The 27,757-nt window shown below is 37.4% G+C and overlaps 2 protein-coding genes across 4 annotated transcripts in view; one reads left to right on the top strand and one right to left on the bottom strand.

The window, feature by feature from the left end:
* Positions 1 to 25,620, top strand: part of LOC120318650 (fatty acid amide hydrolase-like) — a 105,043-nt gene extending 79,423 nt beyond the window's left edge. The window contains exon 21 of one of the 2 annotated variants that reach the window (XM_039366546.1): positions 24,422 to 25,620. In XM_039366546.1, the coding sequence (XP_039222480.1) occupies positions 24,422 to 24,450 (29 nt within the window). In that variant the 3' untranslated portion in view covers positions 24,451 to 25,620. Of the gene's footprint in view, positions 1 to 12,320; positions 13,299 to 24,421 lie in introns of those variants that run through there. The other variant, XM_039366547.1, reaches the window with a different exon arrangement.
* The window catches only part of TMEM39A (transmembrane protein 39A), a 34,080-nt gene extending 8,089 nt beyond the window's left edge, over positions 1 to 25,991 (bottom strand). Inside the window, exons 1-7 of one of the 2 annotated variants that reach the window (XM_039366552.1) lie at positions 25,835 to 25,991; positions 17,721 to 17,914; positions 16,733 to 16,955; positions 5,392 to 5,475; positions 3,271 to 3,425; positions 2,555 to 2,903; positions 1,326 to 1,513 (exon numbers count right to left, since the gene is read on the bottom strand). In XM_039366552.1, the coding sequence (XP_039222486.1) occupies positions 1,326 to 1,513; positions 2,555 to 2,903; positions 3,271 to 3,425; positions 5,392 to 5,475; positions 16,733 to 16,955; positions 17,721 to 17,833 (1,112 nt within the window). In that variant the 5' untranslated portion in view covers positions 17,834 to 17,914; positions 25,835 to 25,991. Of the gene's footprint in view, positions 1 to 1,325; positions 1,514 to 2,554; positions 2,904 to 3,270; positions 3,426 to 5,391; positions 5,476 to 16,732; positions 16,956 to 17,720; positions 17,915 to 25,640; positions 25,791 to 25,834 lie in introns of those variants that run through there. The other variant, XM_039366553.1, reaches the window with a different exon arrangement.
* Between the last annotated feature and the right edge of the window lie 1,766 nt (positions 25,992 to 27,757).

Below are 27,757 nucleotides of genomic sequence, written 5' to 3'. Positions count from 1 at the left end.
TGCGGAGTTGGCTCAGGCTCCGAGGGAGCTCTACCCTCCGATCCCTGAAATTATGGGGATCCAGGGGAGCTCTTACCTCTACCTGAGCAGCTCTTCTCTTCCCTTTCTCCCAGGGAAGAGATTCAAGCCGCAGAACAGCTGATTGTCAAAGTCCTGCGGCTTTTACACAACCCAGGGACGGGCTGCTTTGTGAAAAGCAGCCATCGTAGCTGCTTGATCACACTGGAAGCCCCCAAACTTTTCTAGTTTTAGAACTTTTACCTCTGTTCAACAAGCATAACAGAGCTGAAGAAGCTTCTTGAATGAGAAGCGAAACATCTTCAAAGAAAAACAAAAAAGTCCAGTTGCCACATGAAAATGCATCTTTGGGATAAGCATAACAGAGATTTCAGTAGAAATGGAAATCCTAATTCTAACTCAAATTAAATTAAACCAGAAGTAACCACTCCTTCCCGTTCACTGTTAAAAAATCACTGACTGTTCCTTCTTTGAGTGTTCAAATTTATTTCTCTCATTCAAATTTGATAAAAATTCTCTATCAATTGCACTATGTAAAAGTTCTTGGTAACCTGTTACATTTTATAATGTTAATATTTATTTTCCATTTTTAAAAAATATTTAAAACAATGGAAAAATCAGCAAATCCAATTACTTTTTATTAAAAGCTTCTACCATATATTCAAATTTATGGTTTCCATCTCAGGAATCCATTCAAACCTTAGGAGTTTCATTTAGGGGTGAATGGAATTTGTACGTTTTTGTTCTGTAAAATGTACCTCGGCCCTTCTCCCCAGTTTTTCTTTTAACTTAAAATATTTTGCTTTAGTTTCCAACAAACCTTAAATATTTATAAGACACTGTTCTTTCCTAAGAAAAAGCCCTGCCTGCCTTCAGTTTGCAGTCAGGAAGATGACTGAGCCATTCCACTCAGTTGCATGGAATGTTGGAAGCTTTTATAGTTATTGCAAGGATAAAATTGCTGATCACTCCAAATTTGAAGGTAGGTAAAGTTGAAATTGTATCTGAATGGTCAAAATGCAAGAGCCAAGGAGTATTCTTGGAGTTGGCACTGGGCTTCTCAAGTTTTTGCTGGGAAGAGTGTCACTTTCTGCATTTGAACTTTGGTAAGCTAGCTAACTTTGTGAAGACTGACACAAAAACTTATCAAAAACATATTCTGGTAACAGTGAATCTTATAAATGAAAATACAACACTTATAATAAGAAAACATAAGTCTCAGAAACCTCAGTAAGTGCAACTTACAAGGAGGAGTCTTTCCAAAATTCCTACAGCCCTCAAAAAAAGTGTTATGACTACAAACTCACATGTGTTGAGGGGCATTACTATATGAACCATGTTCCAGCTTCTGCCACTTGCCCAAGTGAGCAGCTGATCTGTGTAGCAAATCACAATACTTGGGAGGAAGCAGTTGTGTGGTGAGCATGACAAAAGCATTGATCCAAACCATGATGAGGTGCTCACATGACCAGCGCATATCATAATACTGAGTGCTCTGTAAGAAACCAGAGAATAAATTAATGAGAGCATCCCAACTACCTCAGAAGCAGTAAGATGATGTTCTGCAATAATACACATATAACAATTTCTTTCTCACTCCTATGGGGCAGTATTTATCTTCCTCTATCTCAGGTCTTCTACCAGAGATTTGCGAATGTGAGGGTCTTCACAGTATCTTAAGTCTTCCTAGCACAATACTCTTCTGGGGAGAGAGCTCTGATGTTGTTCCTGGGATTTGTTGGAACCACTCTCCCAGCTGAGTCATAGATCCAAGTGCTCCCTCCTACCCACCACTGGGACCATTTTGGCCTTGCCTTTCAACATCCCTTCCAATTCCTTTTTCAGGCCGTGGTAGTTACACAATTCCTTATCAACTGTAAGGATAGTAAACTAGGGGAGCTTGGGCATTTCTTTCTTGCATATTTTAATGATTATATACATTGGCTGCACTCTTGTGTTACAACTCCTATGTAATTCCCTGAGCTTTCTAGAAAGTGTGTCCTTATGGATTCCATAGTAAAATGATATTCAAAATACGTTGTTATTCAAAAATAGAGAATTAAATTAAACAGTGTAAGTCCTGTATTTCTGCCTTTAGAATTATTCTGAACAGCTTCTGAAATCTATGAAATGATCTCATTATTTTCCCCAATTCTAATTGGATTGATTTAAAGTCTTAGTGCTGATAATCTGGATATTGTCAAATTATGATCTGAACTGGGCACCAAGTGTATATTATGGCACAAAATAGAATCATGTTATAATTGTCTTGAAAAAGAGCACAGGGTTAGTAAATGGGATGGAAAAAAGACTGGGAAAACCACAGGGGCACTACATGTATGGCAATACCTATCCTCCAACGGGGAGCAATACTAGGGCACTCCAGATGCAGCTACACTCCGCCATCCAGGCTGCCAAAGGGGAGACAGAGAAAAGGGGAATTAACCAGAAGTCCATTGCCCCAACAATCTACAGGCAAGATTTAGGAGGTGGAGTGGCACTAATAATAATAGTAAAGTAATACAAGAACAGCTACCTTCACAAAGCATAATGGCAGAAATGCCACATAGTAGGCACTGAAGAGGGAATTGAATAGAACTTCCTTGATTCGGCGGTTAAAGTCTGCTTTGAGGCCCTCCACTTCATTGCGAATGAGATCTGGGGACAAGGGACAGCTGTGCGTTGGAGTGGTCACAGAGGGGTTGAACTGTTCTTTGACTGATTCTCTCAGGAGAGAAAATAGATCTTTGGGCTTCACAAGACTGCCAACCCCTGAGGCACTATCATCCACTAGTTGATCCTGCACTAAATAGCTGCAGTCTGTTGAAAGAGGCTGGTTTCTACTATCTTGGTGGAAGCAGCACAATGGAACATAGACACCAAATCTGAAAAAAGGAAAAATGACAGGGTAAAATTATAATCTGTGACATATCCCATCTATGAATATCAGATAGAATCTTCTATCAAGGAGAACTGTAGCTTCTCAGATAATTATCTCATTTTTCTATTCAATTTGATATGTATTCTCCCTCTTTATCTTGATCTTGTATGAAGCTGATGGACTGAGTGTCTCCTGATTAATTAAAGTTTGATGTATAATAGACATTAACAGGAAAAATTGTTCTGAAACAGGCAAATCTTCCCTTATGATTTTTCCTCAAAAATTCAAGAACTAGCTTTGAAGCCATTGTTCTATACTCAGACTTCATTGGTCAAAAGTGTTCATTCAGGACAAAAGGTAAGGATACTTACGGGTAGCCAAGAAAGAGGAGATTGAGGACAGAATGGCTGCGGAAGAGGTTGACCAGAGTCCAACAGAGCACCCATACACAAAGGGTGAGTAGAACTAGACGTGCCAGAATCAATACCATATCGTGAATCATTGATGAAGTACCCACCTGCGAGGCCTGTAGAGTTAAACCCAGAATTCCATCAGCTCCACAGTCTTCCCTCATATCCCACAAATGTTTCAAAGATGTTCTGGTTCAGAGCCAAAAAAAAAAAAAAAAAAAGCTGGACATGGGAATGTATTCCTTCAGCTGCCAGCAATAATTTCCTTGCTTTTCCCTTCTTTTACTACTAAATCTCAATCAGGTTTGCCTCTACTTTGTTTCATATGCGAAGCAGAACAGTCCTACTTCATTCTATCTGCAGGCCAAAACTTTCAAAACATACATGCTCTGAATTTGGGCATGGACCACATGAACCTCAGCTGTACTTGGAATAATTTCATGTTTTAAAGTTGGAGATGAGAGGGGAATTTAATTAGTAGAATAAGTACCGTAAGAACCGCTTTAAAAAAAAAACACGCCAATTTCTTCCACTAGAAAACAGAAAACCCCCAAAGAGTTCCAAACATTTCAGTCCTGCTCACTCTGGTGAAGTCAACACTTTAGAGTGAAATGCCCTGCAGATTCAAGGCAGGACAGTGTATCCCGTCCTATCCCACAAGTATCATCTTCAAGCAAAGAGTGCCTACTTCTGCCATAAAATAAAACTGAGATTCAAATACTGCAATTGTGATAGACAGTGTATTCAATCCTATCTGCATTACAAAGTGGCTTGGATTTGGGGGCATGAAGCCCATCTCAAAATGCTTGCACAAAGAAATAACCTTTCATACAGACCTCTAGGAAACACTTTCATCCTTACCAGAAAAACATCTTATTTGTAGTCTTGAAAAAATTACCTTTCTGTAAACATGATTAGACTTAAACATTTACTCCTTCGATCAATGTAGTATTGTGCACAATCAATATAAACCGAGAACAAACCCCACTCTTTACTAGCAGTGATGATATTACCTAGTTTGGGTAATGAAACATATTTAAGAAAAGAACCAAGCTCAGAGAGCACCAAGGGCCCCTACAATCAATGTTGCCTGAAATAACTTGAACTTTGCTCTACATGCTGCTTTAATGGAACCTACGGGCATTGTGTACTGTGTAAGTTACAATCAGCTATAACTTGGGATACTTTACAAACATTTATCCCAAGCAAAGCAGCTTCACAAGTAATCTGGTAACTAATTTTATTATAGGTAGTCCTTGGCTTGTATTCATTTGTTCACTGACAGTTCAGAGTTACAGAGGTGCTGAAAAAAATGGATGTAACCAGTCCTTGAGGTTTTGGTTATCGCAGCACCCTCGCAGTGATGTAATCACAATCCAAGTGCCGGGCTACAATTACAACTTTACAGGGAACTGTACTTGTGACTGCCATTTGTGACCTCTGCTGGTTTCCCATAAGGCAGGGGTGTTAAACTCGCAATGTCATTTGACATGTTGTGACGTATTGCAACTTTTTTTCCCCATTGCCTGCAATGGGGTGGGTGCATGATACACCCGGCCCACGGGCCGGCAGTTTGACACCCCTGCCATAAGGAAATCAATGGGGAAACTGACAAGAAAGATCACAAGTTACTCTGGTAAGTCACTCTGACTTTTCTTTTGCCCAGAGTAACCCCCTCCTCCTGTGCAGACTTTGCTGGTTCTCCCTTGATTCGTGCATGTCCTGCACTGGCTCTTCCAGGTCTCCCATACCCATTGCATGTGTGCTTACCTGAGATTCCTGCCTCTTCCCTCTTTAAGAACCCATGGGTCTTGGGGTTATGACAGCAATCAGGAATGTCCAGAATTGCTGTCACTAAGTGGTGAGATCACATGATGTTATGCTTTATGACTGCACTGCTCAGCAATAGCAATCTTAGTCCCAATTGCTGTCATAACCCAAGGATGACCTGTAACATTTAACACTGAGAGATGTTTTATTGAAGGTGGATAAATGAAAGAACTACAAAAAAAAAGAATAAAAATGGGACATACTAACTCATTCAGAGTATCTTGAAACTAGAAAGATTATCATCATCATTACCTCAGAGATGAGGGCCCATACAAGCCTCCGTGCCAACATCACTGTGATGAATGCGGCCAGGTGATAATCAATGAGGTGAAAGTTCTAAAGGAGAAAAGAAGAGGGTATTCACCAGTGTGAAGGAGAGGCCAGAAAAGCAGGAGATGCTGAGCTGATATAGTAGAAGCATGGAAGTTCCTATAGGGAAGAATCAGGAAACATTGTGAATAACTGCCAGTCAGCCAGAGAAGCAGGGAAGAGAAAGGGTCATGTTAAGCATGTTCAGATGCAAAGAAAGCATTAGACTAACAAATACCACACAGAAAACACAGAAATGGGCATTCTATATTTACATGTATAATTCCATTCTTTAAGAAGCAAAATAGCTAGCACAGACAAAAATGCCCCGATAAGGATATCAGTCTCATGTAATTGTGTGAAAAGGGGCTCATTCCCCCTTCCCAATCTCTAGATGCTACAGTGAACTTGCCCAAGATAAAAAGTAAAAAATCCCAAAGAGTCATTAAACTGCTATAATCTGATGAACTCATTCCTACTGCAGGAAAACTTGGGACAGGCATGTGAGGAAAGAAGTTTGTTGAAGGCAGAGTGAACTGCCTTTACTTTTTTGATAAGCATAGAAGTTGACAGATCTAGAAGAAAAAAACCAACTGAAAAATTGCAGAAAAGCTTCACTGTTGCTCCAAAGCTGTCATCTTTGCTTGTTTATTGTTTCTGCTTTTAGAAAGTGTTTCAAACACATTATTTCACATTTCATCTTTTTATTATCATAAAAACATTTTATTATACTATTGTTTGAAATGTTATAGTGTATATAAATAAATAATAATTCTGTGTGCATTTAAGGGTAGGGATTCAAGGGTAACTTTACCTTTAGCAAAAAAAAAGTTAAAAAAAAGGACGTTAATAAATGATTATTCCAGAATTATCTGCCTCATACCTGTTATTATCCAAAGGCTGTTTGAGGAAGAAAAAGGTTTTTTAAAATAATATCTCATAAAACAAATTCATAACAAACAAACATATCTCCTCTTGTAAATGCCTCTCCTAGAAATTAACACAATCCTTCCCCTGGTGAATGAATCAGGAAGCCTCTGGAATTAACAAATTGCTGAAAGTTTTACATGATGATTTCACTATTACAGTTTTGGTCACCCTCTGCTCTAAGCCAGATTCTTGAAAAATAAAACAGTTTTGCTGGAAGAAAACTTGGAATACACTCAACTTTATATACCTGGAAACCATTCAGCATCTGCCATCTCATTCAAAAGCAGAAAGAAATATAAGGTTGTTTCTTTTAGAATGCAAAATTGGGGCATGAATATATTTTTTTTCTCTGAGTCAATAACGTTCCTTTTCCAGAGGGTCATAAAATTATGATGTATTTCTGCATTAGTAATAAGATCTCTAATACTGTATTTAAAAATGAAATGAAATTTTAGAGGTATATTAGATTTCTATACAGCATTTCAATGCACCATGGGCAGTTAGAAAAAAATAAAAAAATGGAAAGAATTTGCAGATAAAAGTGTCAGTATCTAATGAACTGAAATTTGGAATGTTCAGGATGTAACATTTTATGCAAAAATTTAGACACTCCATAGTCAAACTGTACATTTCAATAAACCCTTAACTAAACAAAACCAACAAAACCATTACATGATATATTTATCTGCAAATTTGAATGCACATTATTTTTTGTGTACACTGTTTGAATAACTTGTACATATGTTCACAAACTCTTTAAAAATAATATGATAGTTTTCAGAAATCTTCTAGTCAATACTTTGTAATACCGTATATGCCGGCGTACAAGGCGACCCGGCGTATAAGACGACCCCCGTCTTTGTCACTGAGCCGCATTCCTAGAACGTCGTCTTATACGCCGGAAACTACCAGTATTTCCGGCGTATAAGACGACCGTATTTGGCACCGAGTTTAGCGCTTATGGAAGTCATCTTATACGCCGGCATATACGGTACCTCCTTTATAGAAATACATTTTTCAAAGGTTTCCTGTAGTCAGTTAAAAGCATTTTTCATTGCATTCTTCACTATAGAGTTCTTCTTTCTCAGAAAAACTCTTGGTTCTTCTTGTTGACACTGAATGTTTGAAATCCCCTATGTTCAAGTCTATGGACCTGTCTCTTTTTTCCTGTAAATACTTTATAGTATGTTTTAGATTACTGTCTTGCTGAAATATCCAACTTATTTTCAGCTTCAATCTCTGATTCTGAGCTATTAGCTTTTAGGACGTGGTGATATCCATGGTGGAATGTATTCTTCCTTCTTCCTGCAGAGTATTTCTTATGACACTGACTACCATACAGCCCCAAATTCCCATCTTCATGCATAAAGCTAGGCAAGGGGTTCATTTTTTTCAAATCTTTCACCCTGCTTTTTCCAAATACATTTCTCCAAATATATCAATTTCTGTTTCACCTCTCCCAAGTACTTTATTCTAAAATCTTTCAAGTTTAATCAAGGGTTATTTTTGCAGACAAAGTTTGTGATGATGTTAGAGAAAAGATTGTCTTCTCACCACTGTGTTGGTGATCAATGTTTAGAGTCTTTTTTAATAGCCTTCCTCTGCTTTCTAAAAGTTATTTTCATTTTCAAATGGCCAATTGCCTAGAGAATACCATCATGATCATGGTATCTCTCCTGCCAGTAAATATACTATCACTGTTGGGAGCTTCAGCTGAAAGCAAGCAAAACCATCACAACCTGAGAGGCTAGAGATTGTATGTTTACATAACAGCTCTGGTTCTTTAGCAAAAGAAAGAGACAATATGGAACAATAAAAAGGCTAGGTGATTTCTAGAAAAGTCAAAAGTGTACTGACTGGACTTATCAGCTCATAAAAAATATGTATTCTAGAAGCAGAGCTCACAGAGAACTTCCAAAAATTTTGTTCTGCAGATCTTCTCACCTTTCCAGTTCATAAAATGTGACTAGAGAAGAAAAGTATGGTGATACTGTAGAGAGCATCTGGGTTAAAATAAATAAAAGAATGTCTAGTGACTAATTACTCTGACGCTCATAGCAATAATCCATCCCAACAAATATCCTAGAAAACAGATTAAATGCCAGACAATTAGAAGAAATGAAAATAATAGCTCCAAGGAACTCCACATCTCTCTGCATTGCCTTTCTGTCTGCAGCAATGATGCTTCCAAACCAGACTGTAATGCAATATGACAGGATGCTCTTGATCGTCTTTCTATAAAAAGTGGTAAGGATAGGGGAAGGAAGATGTACTTTTCTCATGTGATGCAGAAAATGCAGGCGCTGCTGTGCCTGCTTCACTGGTATCTCGCTGTTGAGTGATCAAGCCAGCCTATTCATTAGCTGCACACCCAGAAATTTGAGGCTGCTGACCATCTCTATAGGTGAATCATTAATACACAGAAAAGTGTGACTATGTCTGCCTTTTCTGAAATCGACAATTATCTCTTTAGTTTTCCCAATGTTTAAAATATATGTATTGAAAGAAAACTTTAAAGTTGTTTTGTATTTATAAAATGAGTTTGTAAATGTATATTTTCTGTCATTTTATGTAATGCTGACTAATTCCCAAAGTTTATAAAATACTATTGATCAAATTTGAAAACAAGAGAAGAAAAAGTTTTATCCCTTGAGGATAATTATATATAATATTTGAGTAATTTTTAAAGTTTGTAAAATGTCAAAACTAGAAAAAGCTTCTCCCTTCAGGGTTAGAATTTTTTTTTTGAAATAATATAGGGAATTCTTCCAAAATAAATCATGATAAAGATTAATTTGTAAACAGAAGAATAAATTATTCCCCACAGCAAAGAGAAGCAGAGATGGTCAAATTGATTCTTTTATCCAAAGAAGAGAATATAGTTAATTTTGTTTTCATTTGGAAATGGCTTCTGAATTTTGAGCTTGCAATGAAAAAAAAAATGAAACTTTGATTTTGTTTCTACTAATTAGATAGGTTTGTTGTTATAGAAATGGCTAGTATATATTACTGTGTAAAAGTAAAAAGGTGAGGTTATAATGTTGTTATCTTCTACTGTGCTAAAGAGAGTTGGAAGTCGGTGCCTTTTTCTTTCCTTTTCCTTCTTTACACCATGTTTTTTTTTCTTTTTCCCTCCCCCTCCTAGTTTATTACTTTTTTGAATTTCTCTTTATATTTTAAATTTTGATAAACAAAATGTGAGATTAAAAAAAAGTACAAGGCAAATTCTAATCTAATCACTTCACAAAATCTTAACTATGTGCATGTGTGTATATAATACACGCACACACACAATCACAGTTAGCATTCTGTGTTCTTTTTTTCTATACACATACATGTAGTTAGCATTTTGTGAAGTGATTAGATTTGAATTTGTCTCACTGTACAATTTTTAAAGTGGTAAAGGAGTTTAAAAGTGGATGAGAATGAACAAGCTATTAGCTCAAGTGAGATATAGTATACTCAAAATACTGCATACATTTTACAACCATGCTGTCCAAAATGTGAAACTCCTTCAAATACTTCCTTCTGTAAGATTTTGAATTATACCGATGTCAAGATACAAAAAATAGAGAAGTTTGTTGTTCCAGGTGCCAATCCTCATCATTTATTCAATTTAGTTCAACAGATTCAAATACATTTCTGAACCACGTACACTTAATAGAAAGGATATGGCATACTTTAACATGAAGAAACTTTCAAGAAAGAAATACTTCCTGGTCTGCTATGTCAACAATTTGTTTAATGTGACAGGGAAGACAAAGAAGCAACTGCAACTGTACAAATTGCCCAAATCTTTTAAAAGCAACAAATATTCATTATTTATTTATTATTATGACTTAAATATTTATGAACCAATAAACTAAGCTAAAATAGAAACAATTAAAATGTTACATTATTATAAAATAAATTTGGAAGCAAAATCGAAGTTTTTCAATTAGGACAAATTAGTGTGTGTGTGTGTGTCTGTCTGTGTCTGTGTGAGCACAAGATATATATATATATATATATATATATATATATATATATATATATATATATATATATATATATATATATATATGTTTTCTGAGGTTTTCGCGGGTATTTGCATGTAGGTCTTTGGTTGTTCGGGTTTTCTCCCGCGTAAAATTGGAAGTGTCTTGGCGACGTTTCGACGAAATCACATTCGTCATCTTCAGGCTGGTGTTTTCAGCTTCTTGCTTTGAGCAGCAATGTGTGGTCTTAGCTGTTTCTTCCTTTTAACTGCCAGTGGGGGTATGAACTGATTGGGTGGGAGCTTGGCGGTGTTCTGATTGGGTGGAGGTGTGTTCTGAATGGTTAGGGGCTTGGCTGTGCTCTGATTGGCTGGGGGAGTGTTCTGTTTGGTTGTGCTCAGGTTAGTCTGAGTTGCAGAGGGGTTTAAGATTTTGGGGTTATGGAGTCGTTTGTCAATAAGGGCGGGTTTCCAAATGGCTGGTAGGCGGGAGGTATCATCTCGCTTGTTCATGCTGTGTGGGCGTTTTTCTATCTCGATGGCTTCTCTGATTATTCTGTTATTAAAATGTTCACTTTTGGCAATGGTTCTGGTATTTTTAAAGTCAATTTCATGTCCTGTGGCTTTAAGGTGTTGGACCAGGGAAGATGTTGGTTCCTTCCCTGGTCCAACACCTTAAAGCCACAGGACATGAAATTGACTTTAAAAATACCAGAACCATTGCCAAAAGTGAACATTTTAATAACAGAATAATCAGAGAAGCCATCGAGATAGAAAAACGCCCACACAGCATGAACAAGCGAGATGATACCTCCCGCCTACCAGCCATTTGGAAACCCGCCCTTATTGACAAACGACTCCATAACCCCAAAATCTTAAACCCCTCTGCAACTCAGACTAACCTGAGCACAACCAAACAGAACACTCCCCCAGCCAATCAGAGCACAGCCAAGCCCCTAACCATTCAGAACACACCTCCACCCAATCAGAACACAGCCAAGCTCCCACCCAATCAGTTCATACCCCCACTGGCAGTTAAAAGGAAGAAACAGCTAAGACCACACATTGCTGCTCAAAGCAAGAAGCTGAAAACACCAGCCTGAAGATGACGAATGTGATTTCGTCGAAACGTCGCCAAGACACTTCCAATTTTACGCGGGAGAAAACCCGAACAACCAAAGACCTATATACAAATACCCGCGAAAACCTCAGAAAACATATATATATATATAGACCAGTGGTGGCGAACCTATGACACGTGTGCCAGAGGCGGGACTCAGAGCCCTCTCTGTGGGCACACGCACTACTACTGCCAGCAGCTTGCGCAGGTCCATTAGGCCGCTGCCCCCATCCGGAGCGGCAACCCCACCCAGCACAAAAGAGGCAAAGCGGCCAGCTAGCAAGCTCGAGTAGAGGTGGTAGAGCATGCCCACACCCATCCCCATCGGCACCATGGCCCCCCCAGTCCCACCTAGGATTGCGTGCCTCCCCCATTTATGCTGGGCTTCCTGCCTACCACCCCACCCACCAGAGACCCCCTGGATCTCCCCCAACCCTGCACGGCCCCCACAGGAATCCCCCCCATGAGCGAGGTGGCCATGCCCACCCCATGCCCACCCAGTCTGCCGTGACAACCGCAGCTATGCTAACCCAGTGGGCCACCTGGCCAAGCCTTCATGTCCCCCCGAGGGCACCACAATGCTGATGCGGCCGTGGCACTTTGCAATAAATATGTGGGTTTTGGGTTGTGGTTTGGGCACTCAGTCTCTAAAAGGTTCGCCATCACTGATATAGACTCTGTATTCTGCTTTTTTGTCCAGTGAAGAAATAAAAACAGTAGGGAGAAACTGATATGCATTAGGAAGAAAAGGTTTGCAAACCTTCTTTACCCTTTGACTTAAGTCATGCTTGCTTTAGCAATAGATCTCATTTATCTCTTCCAAGTTAACTCTTCTTCTCTTTACAGGGACTGAAATGTAAGCTCAACTGCAACAGGTAGTGTTTTAGATACCCAACTGTTGGTCCAGAAAGATCAGCTGGACTGTGTTAGTATGGTTTCCAGCCGGAACTGTTGGCCTGCAGGAAAACTGGAATGGGTTGAAGATCTCTCTTTCACATGAGAAATAAGCAGGCTTTCTGAAGTTGTCCTTCATTATGAGGATCGATAGGATCTCCAACCTCAAGCTGGGAGATGCTCTCAGAATTTGTGTGGAGGCAACTTTATTGGATTGTACTGGGTTTTATATAAGAACAGTCAGCTGAAGGAGGATTTGTAGTAGGACTGTGTTAATTCATGACAAAATTATGAACAAGCTGACCTGGCATTTATTACCAAAACCTGACTGGGCAAGGACAATGACAATGGTCTTTCAGAGACATGACCTTGGATCCTGTAGCAGTGCTTACAGGCATTTCTATGGCTCTCCTTAAAGATGTAGGTACAACAAGTTAATAATGTTCTTCTTTATATAAATATTTTATTAATTTTTTAATTTTACAATCATGAGTACTTAATAAACGACATGTTTTCAGGGTCTATTGGTAATTCAGTGGTACATATTAACTTTTTCAGTCTAGCTCCAATATTACACCATCCAGTGCTTCCTTAATCCTCTCTTCTTCTGGTGGTATGCATTTTTCCACACTGGGTAAATACAATTCTTGTTACTGTTAATACATATACAATTAAATATAGACTTCATCACATTTTTCTGGTATTATACATAATATTGATAGTGTCAGTTTCTTTTCTAGTCAGAACATAGCTCAATTGTATTTACACTTAAAATTCATTTGCTCAATCAATATCATTTTTCCCGCTTTTTAAAAATATTAATTTCCCATCAATGTTCAAAATATCTCTATTGCTTATAATTTTCTCATAATAAATTATATTTGGATAAGCAAAAGCTTCCCTTATTCAAACCCTTTTAAAATTCTTATATTTCCCATCTCATAACAAAGTATAATATTCTAGTTACAAATCCTATCCTTCTAATTATAATACTTTTATTTCTAACAGTTATCTATTTTCTTAACCATATTCAAACATCTGTTTAATAGTATAATATCCCATCTAATAGGTCAAAACCTCTATTTTCTTCAGTCTTACTCTAGCTTTCTTCCTTTGCCAAATAACTTTCCAAGTCAGTGCATTTGAATCATCAAGTAATTCTTCCTCTGTTTTTGTATATATTGTTTGGAATGAGGAAGAGAATTTGACTGAAGTATTTTTGGAAGAACGCTCAGCCCATTTATATTCATTAAACAGCCTTTGTCCTTCAGTTTTTCTTTTCATTTCTTGTTGGTCAATATTCAGCATTTCTTCTAACAGCTTTATGATCCGTTCGATCACTCTTCTTCCTTATCCTCAAATGTGTTCTGAGATCTTGACAAGTAAGATATCTTTTCCATTTCCGGTGTTATCACTGCATCTTCTAATTTTTTCATTTGTCTGTATCTCTCTGTTAATTCCTTCCTTTAGGTCCTGCATCTTTGGATCCATTTCTTATAATTTTCCTTCTGTTTTCTGGGTTATTAGTTCTTTCTTTGTAGTCATGGTCTGGATTTGTAAATTTAGGTTAGAAAATTGTTCTTTTATCTCATTTGTATTATTTTTAGCCTCATCATGAAATAAAACAATTGTCTCTTGGATTAATTTCAACATAGAATGAATTTCTTTCTGAGATTCATAACATTTTCTTGCTGGCATATCAAGCTGGGGGCTTCGGAGACAAGTGTTAAATATGGTTTTTTACCATTTGCGGCTAAGTATGGAACACCCATTTTGTTTTTGTATGTAGTCTTTATAGTTCAATAGGGTCCCCAACACAGATAAGCAGGCCAAGAGTTTTTTTCCCCCTTTTCCCAGCTGCAGTCTGTAAAAGTGAAAGTGTCCAGGAACAACAAAGAGTCTTATCTGAGTCTGGGCTTCAAGTCAAATTTCCTTTAAGCATAATAAATTGTAGTGCCGTGATTCGCCACTAGATGTTGTTGACAACATCTTCCAGCTTTCCAAATCCAAGCCTATTTTATAGACTTTCAAATATATTTTCTAAAAAAAAGTCTCAAAGGTACTTTTAATCCCCAAATTTCAAAGCTATATATCTGTATTAATTCCAAATTGATCTTGTAGTTTTCTCTATTTTCCCCCAAAGCAATTAATTCACTGCTTTTCTTTTCCTGAGGGAGAGGGGCAAAAACTTCCCTTCCCTCTTTCATCAGGGAGGATTCTTTGCTTTGGGCATTCTTTTTTTCCAGAAAAGTAGTATTAAGGTCATAAAAAGAGGATAAAGTCTCACCCAGTTCCATCCACATTGCTCAAAAATTGCTAGTTAGTGCTTATCTTCAGTTGTCAGCAGCTTCTGACTGGCCACACGAATGTAGCCAGTCTTTCCCCTGCCGGTTTGGAGGGCTTCCTCGGATCCAGCGGAAGGGCTACCACCCCTCCGCGATCAACAAGGGCCCCCTCCTTCTTTGTCGCCTCTCTGGGGCGACTTTCGACCCTTTTTAGGGTCCCGAGGGGCAAAATTGAACGTGGAAGATGGAGGCCCATCTTTCTGCATCCGTCAAGCCACAATGCCTAACCGTAAGTCCAGTTAATAATGATCTTAATGATTTTTTTCAAGAGTGTATGTTATTATTTAAATTAATTAATAAATTGATTTATGTCTATTTTTATACTACAGGGAGTCCTTGAGTTACGACCATAATTGAGCCAAAAATTTCTGTTACTAAGTGAGACATTTGTTAAGTGAGTTTTGCCCCACTTTATGACTTTTCTTGGCACAGTTGTTAAGTAAATCACAGCACTTGCTAAGTTAGTAACATGTTAGTAACATGGTTGTTAAGTGAATCTGGTTTCCCCATTGATTTTGCTTGTCAGGTCACAAAAGGTGATTACATGACTCTGGGACACTGCAATTTCATAAATATGAGTCAGTTGCCAAGCATCTGAATTTTGATCACGTGACCATGGGGATGCTGCAACAGTTGTTAAGTGTGAAAAACAGTCATATATCAATGACATTGTAACTTTGAACAGTCACTAAATAAACTGTTGTAATTTGAGAACTTTATTCTAAAATTCATTACTCTGTGTCTTACATTCTAAAAAGGGACAGAACCGATTTTGAATTAACTGAAAGAGTACTATCATGCCTTTCATTATTTTTTCTTCTTAAGATTAGAAATGCCCAAATGCTTTAATCTTATTAAATGAGATTAAAGATTTAGCTTTTAGTCTTTTTGCTCTGAACCCTGCTGTTTGAGTCCTTCATTGAAGTGTGATGCTCAAACTTGTACATAGTTCTTGATATGGAGCAGGACTAAATCAGATAAAGGGACACCAATACATAGAGTGATACAGAAATTGTGCTTAAAAGAACTCAGGCTGCGAAAGAAAAGGGATGATTTCAAACATCACTAAGCAAGAGCAGTGGATGTCTCAGTGCTAGCCTTATCCGAGAAAAAGATATCTAGCCCTTTAGTTTTGCCTTTTGGGAACAAGAGTCAAACAACTCACAAAATCCATTCATCACTCATAAATGAAGGTGAACACTTTGCTTCTTCAGTTTCTAAGATTCTATATTCCAAAACACTATTTATTGACATTAAACTTAATTAATGGAACTTTATGTGAATCTTTCTTCCCTGATCATATTCTGCTGTCAAGAGATGATAATATTCTCTGCTGACACAACCTAAAAGTGTATTTGCCTTCTATCAACTATATTGCATTGCTGACTAATAAGGAATCAATATTATTCCAGAACATTTTTTACAAGTACATTACCAAGTCATACATACTCTCCAGATATCCCAACATTTGAGTCCTTAAGGGAGGAACTTTGGATTTCTCTCTCTTTATTCACTTTATGAATTTTAACCAATTTCTCTATTGTAACAAAATCATTTTGAATTTTATTTCTACTTTTTAAGATATTAACTCTCTTACCCAATTTCTTGCAATATGCATATCTGAGAGAACAATCCAAAACACTGAATATCAAGACATTTTTTCCCATGTTGGAAGGGGGGTATTTTTCAGATCAAAATGAATTCAATTCTACAAAGTATCAGGGATAGTCTACAGATTGCAACCTTTCTTTTTATATCGTATGTTGATATCCTAACATTAAATGCCACATTTACCATAACTCTCCCAGAGTGGAATATAAGAAAAAGGTTGTGTGTTTCAAGAGAAAGAACCAACAACCCATAAATGCTGTCTGCAAAACTGAGATACAAGGTCCTTGCAATTCCTTCTTTTTTCTATCATATAATTATTGACAGTATTGATTAGTGCTTCATGATATACATATATTAATTAACTAGAGACTCATTAATCCTGGGATGGGTAAGCAAAGATGAACTCACCAGTGATGTACAGGAGGCAGGGTGGTTATATGGATACCACCAGACGGTCTTGTAAATATTAATATATTGAATGAAAAGAGACACCAGCAAGTAGATGAAAAAGAGGAATTCAAATAAAAGGTTTCCATCCACAGGGAGCTCTGGGATTCGGCAGTGTCTCACAGGCTCAGGAGTAATCAGGGCAGTGATAGGAGGAGCAGAAAGACTGAGAGTACTACCATTCCTGAAATCAAAAATAATTGTTACCACTGGTTGAACAATGGTACTTAGCATCTAGATGTTAAATTGTTTATTAGTTTGATAACATAGATTTGCAACAGATTTTTTAGAACTCAATAACATAGGTTTATGCAATCAACAGAGATTCATATGGAGATGTAAAGATTAATAATATTATGGTATAAGCTTTTATGGACGATATACTACATCATCTGATTAAGTTTTCCATTACACAATGCATTAACTGGAGATTTAGGAATTCCATTTTTTCCTAGTAACAATAGTTACTAGGTTTCAGATGCTTAGTTTAGGTTTAGGTTTCAGATGCTTCTACTGCATCAACTGTTAAGTCAGAAGATGCTTTAGCTGAATATAAAGGCATTTGGCAATTGCAGGCAGCCCAATTTATTTTTGCAAAACTTCAAATGTTTTAAAAGACTGATTAACAAACTATGAAAGTTATATAAATTTTCCTCCCCCCCAAAACAGAAATAATTGGAAAAAATAAACTGTCCACTTACATTACTGCCTGTCTATTGGAGCCTTCAATAAAATACAAGTTAAACCCCAGACATCAAGGCTGTCCTGCTCTGGTCATACTGAGATAAATAAGGTGTCAAAACAATACGCTGAACACAGGGCAAAAGCCTCCCTTAAAAATCAAGGTTATGGGAAATTATCAACGGCTGGTACTCTTTTGGATGTAATAATATCCAATGATAATAGTGAATAAATAGATTTAGAAGCACAATGTTAGACTTAGATTTACCTATTTCTCAGACCTGTTCCGTTGCCACAGTTTCCACCAACTAATGTCTGAAGAGAAGGCAAAGCTGAACGGCTTAGTTGCTGCCGGCTGGGTCCCCTCCTTCCACCGGGCATGACCAGGAAGCAATCCACCTCTTCCACCTCTGGCAGTTCTTGCCCTGATACTTATGTAACAACGTGAAAAAATTCCCAAATCTACAAATGAGAAGGAAGCAAATTATGCCACAAAGCTTTCTAAAACAAAGGAAAGTGCAGCAGCTGCTCAAGAACTTCTGAAAGGTTTTTATTGAAAGACGATTAAATAAAAATGAATTATGTTTATCAACTAAGATTAACAGTGGTGGTAATCAGTCTATGCATTTGAATATGATCTTATATCATATATACTTTCCACAGACAAAAGCAATAATTAAAGGTAAATATACTTTTAGAAAAATTCATAAAGAAACAATTTTAAAAAGATGTGCTTTTGCTGAAAGGGAAAGTAAAATGGTGATCGGCAAGCCTTTCGGTGTTTTTTTTTCGGAAGGTAGAATGGTGACCGGCAGGCTTTTTGGGGTTTCTTTTTTCCCTTTCCCTTTTCCTTTTTTTTGTTTTTTTTTTAATAATTGGAATGGAGTGTTAGTATTATTATTTTTGTACTTTTTTGGTTTGTTTTTTGTACTGTTTGTATTTTTAAAAAAATGGAATGGATTTTTTCTATTTAATTATTTTTTTTCTTTCTCTCTTTTCTTTTTTTTTGAACTCCTTTTTTTATTATAATGATCTCCTCTTGAAGGATTTTTTTTTATTTTATGGAGTTAATTTCTTTTTTTCCTTTGTTTAATTTTTGCAATTTCTAAGAAGGAGTAAAGATTTTTTTAAGATGGCTCCAAAGCGTCCAGTAATCCTACAGTTTCTAAAGTGGCTTCTTCTTCGGTGTCATCATCAGCGCAACAACCTAAATTAATAGCCTCATCTTCTTCTTTGCCATAGTCAACAATGGTGAAGGATTTGCAAGATATGATGGGAGATGTTATACTTCAAATCAGGGGAGAAATGAAAGAGATTCTAGAGGAAAACAATAAGACTTTGAGGCAAGAGATAGTTTTGGCTTTAAAAGGAGTTGCCTCTGTTCTTGAAAAGTTGAATTCTCGCGTAGAAGAAGTAGTAGAAAAAGTGGAATTGATGGCGGAAAAATTTGAAAGTATGGAAAAAGAGATGAAAAATTTTCAAGATGAGATTCTTATGCTTCAATATAAACAAATGGAATATGCTTTAAGAATCAGAGGTTTGGGTGAGTCTGTGCAAGGAAATCTGAGAGAGATGGTTGCAAAGGACTTTTCTGTGATTTTGAATAGAGAAAAAGAGGAAATACTTAGTGAAATTGAACAGACATTTAGAGTTAACTCTGTGGTGGCAGAGCAAAAGAATTTGCCAAGAGATGTGGTAATTTACTTTGGGAAAAGATCCCTGCGCAATGAAATTATACAAGCTTTTTATAAGAAGAGGTTTCAAATTGCTTCACAAAATGTTATAATTTTAAAGGAGATCCCATCTAAAATTTTAAGAAGAAGAAAGGAGTTTGCTTTTTTAGCAGACGAACTTAAAAAGAGACAAATTTTGTTTAGATGGGATGTTCCGACTGGAATGGTGGTGAATTACCTGGGGATACGTTATAGTCTTAATACTGTTTCTAAAGCAAAAGACTTTTATACTTCGGTCCTGGGGGTATGTTCATCGCCACCTATCACGTTTAAAGCTTTGGAAGATAAAAAGGCAGAATTGCAATCTGAAGTGCTTACACTTATGAAAATTGGGAAACTTCAGTTTGAGGGGCCTCAACAAGTAGAGATGGAGGAGCAGAAGATAACTGGTGTAACATACAATTGTAAAGAAAAGGATCAACAGAAGAAGGTCAAGGAAGTTTCACAAGTATTGGTTCCTGAATCTGCGGGAGAAGTAGGATTTATAAACTCTTTGGAGCAACCTTTAAGGGCAGAATTGCAGTGTGAAGAGCCTATGTTAATTAAAAATGGGAAATTTCAGTTTGAGGGGCCTCAACAAGTCGAGATGAAAGAGCAGAGGACAACTTGTGCAACATATAAACGTAAAGAGAAAGACCAACAGAAGAAGGAGGTTAAGGAAGCCTCACAAGTATTGGTTCCTGAGTTTGTGGGAGAACCAGGACTTACAAATTTTTTGGAGCTACCTTTAAGGGCAGATTTTAAAGTACTTCTTTCGAGATTTATGGACAAGAGAGACTGATAAGGATTGTGTTTACAGTGGATGGAACTGGCTATTGGAGAGAAGATTATGGAGATCGAATGAAAATTTTAGATAAGAAGTTTAAGTTTAAGTATTTAGTTTAAGTATTTAGAAGACTATTGAGATTGCGGGAGAACTAAGATTTACAAACTTTTTGGAATTACCTTTAAGAGGTTTATGGATAAGAGAAGGAATGTGTTTACTGTGGAGGAATTTGTTATTGGTAAAGATTTAAACAGGTATAAGGGAATTTTAATGTGTTAAGTTATGTTTATGGGATTTATTATTATTATTATCTTTTAGAGAAGCTAATTTGTTTAATTAAACGTATTTAGATTTGTTTAGGATTTATATGTTTTTTAAGTTTTTTCTTTTCTTGATAGGAGAGAAGATTATGGAGATTGAACGAAAATTTTAGATAAGAAGTTTAAATATAAGTATTTAGTTTAACTATTCAAAAGAGTATCCAGTCTTAATGGTATAATGAATGTTTATATGCTTATTTTTGTGCTCTAGAGTAAAGAAAGAGGGAGATTAGATCTTATATTGTAGGTATGGATATTTAAAGAAAGTAAAGTTTAAATTTGTGTTTTGGGGATTCTATATAGAATGATGGATAATACTATAAGTACAATACTAGAAAATGTTTAAAGTATATTATAATGTGTGTTTAATGTTTGCAACTATTATGTTTTAGAGAAGATAATTTGTTTAATTTAAGGTATTTAGATTTGTTTAGGATTTATATGTGTTTTAAGTTTTTTTCTATTTTTTATTTTCTTTGAAAATTTTAATTAAGCCTGTACTCAGCTCTGGAAAGGTTGAGGGAGGGTATGGGAGGTTTGGGGAAGATGGGGGAGGGTACGGGAGGGTGGGGGTTTGGGGAAGGGATTTGTTTTGTAAAATTTAAAAACTTTCAATAAAAAAAAGATGTTGCATGATTTTTTAAGTATTATGCTTTAATATTAATTTGTTAAAAACGGAATACATCAAAATTTCACTGAACTATTAGAACAGTGGTTTTAAATTATAAAATTTATAATTTGGAACACAGGTTTAAATTATTTCAAATTGCAAAGTTTGTAAATCTAAAGTTGCATTATTTAATACAATAGAAATATTTCTGTATTATAAGAGATTTTTTACAGACTTTAAACTGAAGATTTAGAGTTGAAAGCAAGCTTTATCATATTACAATCAAAGCATATTTTGGAAATGCACATTGATCTTAAGATTTGCATTCATACAGCTTACTAGCAATGGTAGGGTTGGCTATTTTTGCAATAAAACAAAGTTTGTACAAGTCATACGATTAGTACATTAGTGAAAAATTGCATTAAACAACAAAAAACAATTGCAAGCTAAACTTAAATAACAAATTAGAACAAATAGATGACTTTGGGTACCATGGCAGATAGAAAAATGAGAATGTTTAAGATAGGATGGTAAATGGCAGAGTGCTCTTTTTCAAGCAATGAATGTTTCTCAGCAGAAATAAAAATGGCCCTAAATAAGAATGTGCTTCTGTTCAGTTCGATCTGTTGACAAGAGATAGTATATCAAGAGAAATACTTGAAAGCTGAATAAAGTAGGATGCACTGCAACCAATACAAAAAGTTCATTGAGTTAATTGGTCAGGTAGAAATAATGAATGAGGAATGAGCAAATATTTATGAATTTATTTTACAGCATTTATAACCTATCTTAAGTGAATCTGGGCTGTATACAATATCATCAAAAAGAAAACTAAACATAATGTCAATCAAAATAATATCAATCAAAAACAACAAATAATCACAAAAACTCAAACAAAATCTAAGATAGGTACTCACAGCCAACCAAAAGTATACTGAAATAAAATTTTTAACATGTTTCCAGAATTGCAGCAAGGAGGGGGCTGCATATATTCTGGGAGAAAACATTTTACAAGGTGGAAGTTATGACAAAGGCCTGTTTTGTCAGCCACCACCTGAAAGCCTCATGAAGGCAGGGAACTTTTACTAGGCCCTCTCTTGATGAGCAGACTGGACAGGCAGATTCAGTTCTGGAAAGGAGCCTCATATATCCTGGTACCATTTTACAGCTTTACAGATAATGGCCAGTGCTTTTTATTTTTTATTTATATTATTTATACAAATAGCTCAAGGCAATGAACATATCCAACACATCTTCCTCCTATTGTCCCCAGAACAACAATCCTGTGAGATAAGTTGGCTGAGAAAGAATAACTGGCCCAAAGTCATCTAGCTGGCTTTTATGGCTAAACTTTCCACTTTCTAGCTGCCTGACTCTGAAATATTTTTTCCTAAGGGAAAAAAATGGACTCAGGAAGTTACAGACCAATCAATCTGATATCAATCCCTGGGAAGAGCCTGGAAAAGATAATCAAGCAACAAATCTACAAACACCTAAAAACAAGCAAAGCTATTACTAAAAGCCAACCTAGGTTTGTCATGCCAGAGAAAACTTATTCCATTTTTTGACAAAGTGACAAAATTAGTAGGACTGGCAAAATTCTGTGGATATAGTACACTTGGACCTCAGTAAGGCATTTGATAAAGTAGTCTACTTCGGTAAGATTGAAAAATGTGGAATAGATTGCATCATTACAAGATAGATTCGTAACAGGCTAACCAATCACACTCAACTTGTAGTTCTCAATGGAACTACATCAACATGGTGGGAAGCATGCAGCGGAGTATCACAAGGCTTTGTCTTAGCCCAGTACCCTTCAACATCTTCATCAATGATTTACACAAAGGCATAGAAAGGAAACTCATCAAATCTGCAGATGACATCTGGGGAAGGAATAGCCAGCACTTCAGAAGGTAGAATCAAGATCCAAAAGGATATTGACAGACTTGAAAACTGAGCCCTATCCAACAAAATGCAAATCAGTGGTGTGAAAAGGAAGATTTTACACTTTGGAAAGAAAAACCAAATGCACAGATATAGTATAGGTGGTGCCTGGCTCAATAGCAGTAATGTGAAAGGGATCTAGGAGTCCTAGTGGATAATCACTTAAGTATGAGCCAGAAGTGTTCCACAATGGCCAAAAAGGCCAATGCAGTCCTAGTCTGCATCAACAGAGGGGCAGTATTAAGATCACGTGAAGTGTTAATACCGTTTTATACTACACTAGTAAGACCACATGTGGAATACTGCATCCAGTTTTGGTCACGATACAAAAAAAATTTGAGACTCTAGAAAGAATGCAGAGAAGACCAACAAAGATGATTAGAGGACAATTGAAGGGACCAGGTATGTCTAGTCCAATAAAGAGAAGAATTAAGGGTGATATGACAGCTGTCTTCCAGTATTTGAGAGGATCACACTGAAGAGGAGGTTGAGTTATTCTCCAAAGCACCTGAAGATGCAATGGGCAGAATATCACAAGATGCAATGGGTAGAATATCATAAAAGAGAGATACAACCTAGAATTAAGGAGAAATTTCCTGTCAATGAGACCAATCAGTGGAATAGTTTGTTGAGATGGAGGTTAAGTAGAAATTGGACAGCTATTTGTTTGGAATAGTATAGATCTCCTGCTTGGCAATGAGTTGGACTAGAACAGGGGTAGGCAACCTTGGCTCTTTTATGACTCATGGACTTCAACTCCCAGAATTCCTGAGCCAGCCATGCTGAGGGGACAGAGAGAGGTTTCCAAGCTGAGCCATGCTGGCTCAGGAATTCTGGGAGTTGAAGTCCACGAGTCATAAAAGAGCCAAAGTTGCCTACCCCTGGACTAGAAGATCTCTAGAGTCCCTCCCAACTTTATAACTTTGAACCTTTAAGCCTAGAAGCCTATCAGCAATCAATATTTAAAACTAATATACCGTATATGCCGGCGTATAAGGCGACTTCCGCGAGCGCTGAAATCGGCACCAAAGACGGGGGTCGTCTTATACGCCGAGTCGTCTTATACGCCGGAAATACTGGTAGCTTCCGGCGTATAAGACGACGTTCTAGGAATGCAGCTCAGTGATAAAGACGGGGGTCGTCTTATACGCCGGGTCGCCTTGTACGCCGGCATATACGGTAGCTGTAATTCTATATTGGCAGGGCCAATAATTGTGCCACTATATTTTGTATCAGCTGCTGCTACTGTATCATCTTTACAGCAATCTCATATAAATTAGTCCAATCAAGTGATTTAAGGCACAAATTACTGAAAATATGAAGTGGAAATGGAGTAAGACAAAAATGAACATCAAGAAAGTGTGACAGAATGTGCACCTGGAGAAGCTATCCTAGGGAGGATGTAGTACATTCCAGAGAGAAGCCCAAATCAAAAGACTGCCCAGTCCTGATATAGATAGGAGTTCAAGATAGCCACATCCTAGAAAAAAATCTGTTAAGGTAGAGTGTTATAGCTGTAATATTGACAAGATCTATCCGTTAAGTATAAGCAAATACAGGATTGGACTCAACTGAATTTTACTCTGTTGTCCTTAGGCTTGAGCTCGATGGAAAGTCATGGTTGAATGAAGCTGATGAGATCCTCAAAGAAATTAAGGAATTTAAAGAACAAAAGGCAAACCATTTAGTTTTTTTCTTTGAAAATGGCTTTACTGAAATCCGGAGTTCATGTTCAAATATGCAACGTTCACATCCATTGCAATCTCAATTTTAAAGATTCTGTATTGTAATATTCTGAATCCCATAATTCTTTCCTGACATGTGAGGATTTGTTTATGTAAACTTATGGAATAGAATAGAATCTGGAAGGGACCTTGGAGGTCTTCTAGTCCAACCTCCTGCTCAAACAGGAGAACCTATATCTACACCTACTGTATCTATATGCCATCTCCAATTGCTTGTCAGTTCTATACTTTTAAATATGATACACATTCAAGTGTCATTTCCAGTCATAATGAAAGCAACTATATTAAGCCAATAGTAGTAAAAGTTGCCTATACTTTTGTTTTTGAAAAAAAAAGCACATTACAAACAGAATTTGCTTCTAAAAATAAAAATATTTATAGCTGTTTTGTTAATTTGTTGATCATTCACAATAAAGTAAATGTTATTTTAAAAAGCACTCATGAATATTTCTCCACAGAAAATAAATAGCTCCTTGTAACTTTGAATTGTCACTAAACGAATTGTTGTAACTTCAGGACTGCCTGTATTTAAAAGAAAACGTTATACTCTCAAGATATGTCCTGCCCAAATGTATACAGAAGTGCAATTTATATAAGTCACATAACTGTTATAGAAACAATTAAATGCATATGTCGCACTACTCAGTGGAACCACATCTTGCAAGTTTGGATTTCTAACAAGTTAAAGCAGACTCCAACAAAAGAACGACATACAGTAACAGGAACATTCTTCATTATCAACAATGAACGAAAGTAAAATCTCCTTCAAATGGAACCCAAATCTTAGCCCGTAGCTCTCGATTTCCCAGGAAGTCGTCCATCCAAGTAGTGACTAGGTCCGATCTTAGCTGCTGAAATTAGGTAAGTGCAGCTAGATGTTTCTATATAAGATAGTCTATTTCCTACATAAGTATTTTATTCTTCTCAACCAAAAAAGTTGCTTGAATGAGAGCTAATGAAACACAAGAGGGGAAGAAAGAGCAAGGAAGATCCTAAAATGTTTGAGAAAAGGAAAAGCCCTGAAGAAGAAAGTGGGAAGGACCAGTAACTGAGTAGAACTGTTCACTAACCCAACGCGATGGAAACAGGGGCAGCGGGATAAAGCACAGCTCTCTTAGCCGAGCAGCAACGATAGAAGCAAAGCACGACGGCGGCCTCCACTACTCCAAGCCCCAGGGCCGTGCTTGGCTACAACGGGGTGTCTCGGTTACACACCATACACCACGGAGAGAGATGAGGAGGCGGCCATTCAAATACGACTCACCGCCTCTCCAACAGCACCATGAGCAGTTTGCCTTCACCACCAGCCCGCCAGGTCGGGGAGCCCGCCAGGTTGGGGAGGGGGCCTAGCGCAGCCCTCCCAATTCCCTCCGCGTCGCCCTTTTTCCGCTGTGGCCGCAGCGACTGGTGTAAACGCTGCTGTCCTGAAGAGACGTGGCAATGAGGATTGATGCGTTCATCAGTGCGCGACGGCAGGGAGAAGGCGGTATCTGCAAACGCGCTGACCAACCGGGGAAAGGGAAAGGGGTAAGAGTTATGGCAGCCATCTCGTGAGGGGCAAAAGCTCCGAAACGCGAGAAATCGTGAGACTGTAGTTGCGTCCTCATGATGCATTAAATTACAACCAGCCAACCCTAATTTAACCTGGTCCTCCTTGAGTACTTAGTCCGAGGGGTTCCCAGTTCGTGGTTCATCGGAAGCCAAACGTGTCTTAACGAACGTACCCTTGCCTACTAGTATCTCAGAAACTTATGTAATATTTTTCACGCTCACGTAAAGTATTTAAAAATAGAGTAAGTCATAATTGCACAAGGGACCAGATACTTTCCCGATTCATAGAGAAGTGTTTATACCGTGGTTCTAAATGAATGCGACAAGAGGGAACGAGTTTGTTATATACAATCTTGTACTCGTCTCTGCGAGGCCGAGAATTGACTCAAAAAATGACTTTTTAGTGTGCGCGCCCACCCGTTACCCGGAGACACCTTGGTGCCAAGGGACAAACGCGAGCCCCGGTTTCCCCACCTACATGGAGCGCAGTCGCGATTCGGGTTTACTTTTGCAGTGAAGCGTTCGGACGTAAAGCAAGCGGAATGGAACAGTTGAGCACCAGATTTTTTTCACCCCAACATGGGGAGAACAGCTTTAGAAACGCCTTTACAAAAGCGGTGTTAGCTTATTGAAGATTCAACTTGGCGTCCGCTTACCTGTAAAGCAGCGATAAACTAACCCACGCTTCCGCCCAGTTGGAGAGCGGAGGGGAGGGGGATGGAGGGGAGAGAGACTCTGTTTTTTTCATTCTATTCTTGTTTCATTTTGGAATTGTTTACTTTCAGGCACTGTTAAGGTGCCAGTATGATCCTTGAAACCTGCTCTTTAATGTGACAGTTACTTGTTCAATCTCAGTGCTCTATAATTTATGTATGATATAAAAATGAAGCTGGCTAGCCAAACACACTAGAATTAATGTTGCAAGTCAATGAATACTTTCTTCATTGCATTCAAGAGTAGGCAATAAAAAGTCATCCCTTTCCTTGGTTAACTTTGTAATATTTTTTTATAGATTAATGTATTAATTCCCAATCAGTTGGGTTATTACACAAAGAGGTAAGGAAACCCGAACAGAAATACTGCTGTATAAATATCCTCAAGGAACAAAAAATAGTTTATATAAGGTTTTCAGTCTTTACGTTTTATATCCTTAATTTATTTCATTGTCTTATTTTTTTATACCCTACCTTTCCTCTAGGGAACTCAAAATAATATACATCACATTCCCTTTTCCAATTTTTCCCAATAATGCTAGGAAACAGGTTATGCTGAGAAGTGACTTGCCCAAATCAACAAATGAAGTTTTCCTGTTGAAAATGGATTTTGAATCTGAAACTTCCTGGTTCCAATGCAAGATCTTAAACCATTATGCCATACTTATTCTCATTGTAGCAGCTGATGAAAGTTAGCCCAGAGAAGAAATATTAAAAAGGGCAGAAAAATATATTTTTCCTCAAAAGGATTTTTTAAAACCAAACCTGGCCCCAAATCTATCTCTCTGCCCCAAGCAAGACTTTAGCCCTATACAAATGCAGATGTAAAACCATCAGAAAGTTGAAGCCAGAGCAATCAAGAAGACAAAAGAGAAGATCTGCATACCCCACCCAAACTCTAGGAGTCAGCCCCATCACCTGGG

The sequence above is a fragment of the Crotalus tigris genome, unplaced genomic scaffold (genome assembly GCF_016545835.1).
Source record: "Crotalus tigris isolate CLP2741 ecotype Arizona unplaced genomic scaffold, ASM1654583v1 scf7180000020347.5012614909:4044961, whole genome shotgun sequence".
Classification (NCBI taxonomy): domain Eukaryota; kingdom Metazoa; phylum Chordata; class Lepidosauria; order Squamata; family Viperidae; genus Crotalus; species Crotalus tigris.
Note: the sequence above shows the minus strand (reverse complement) of the source record. Positions and strands in the feature narration are given on the sequence as shown.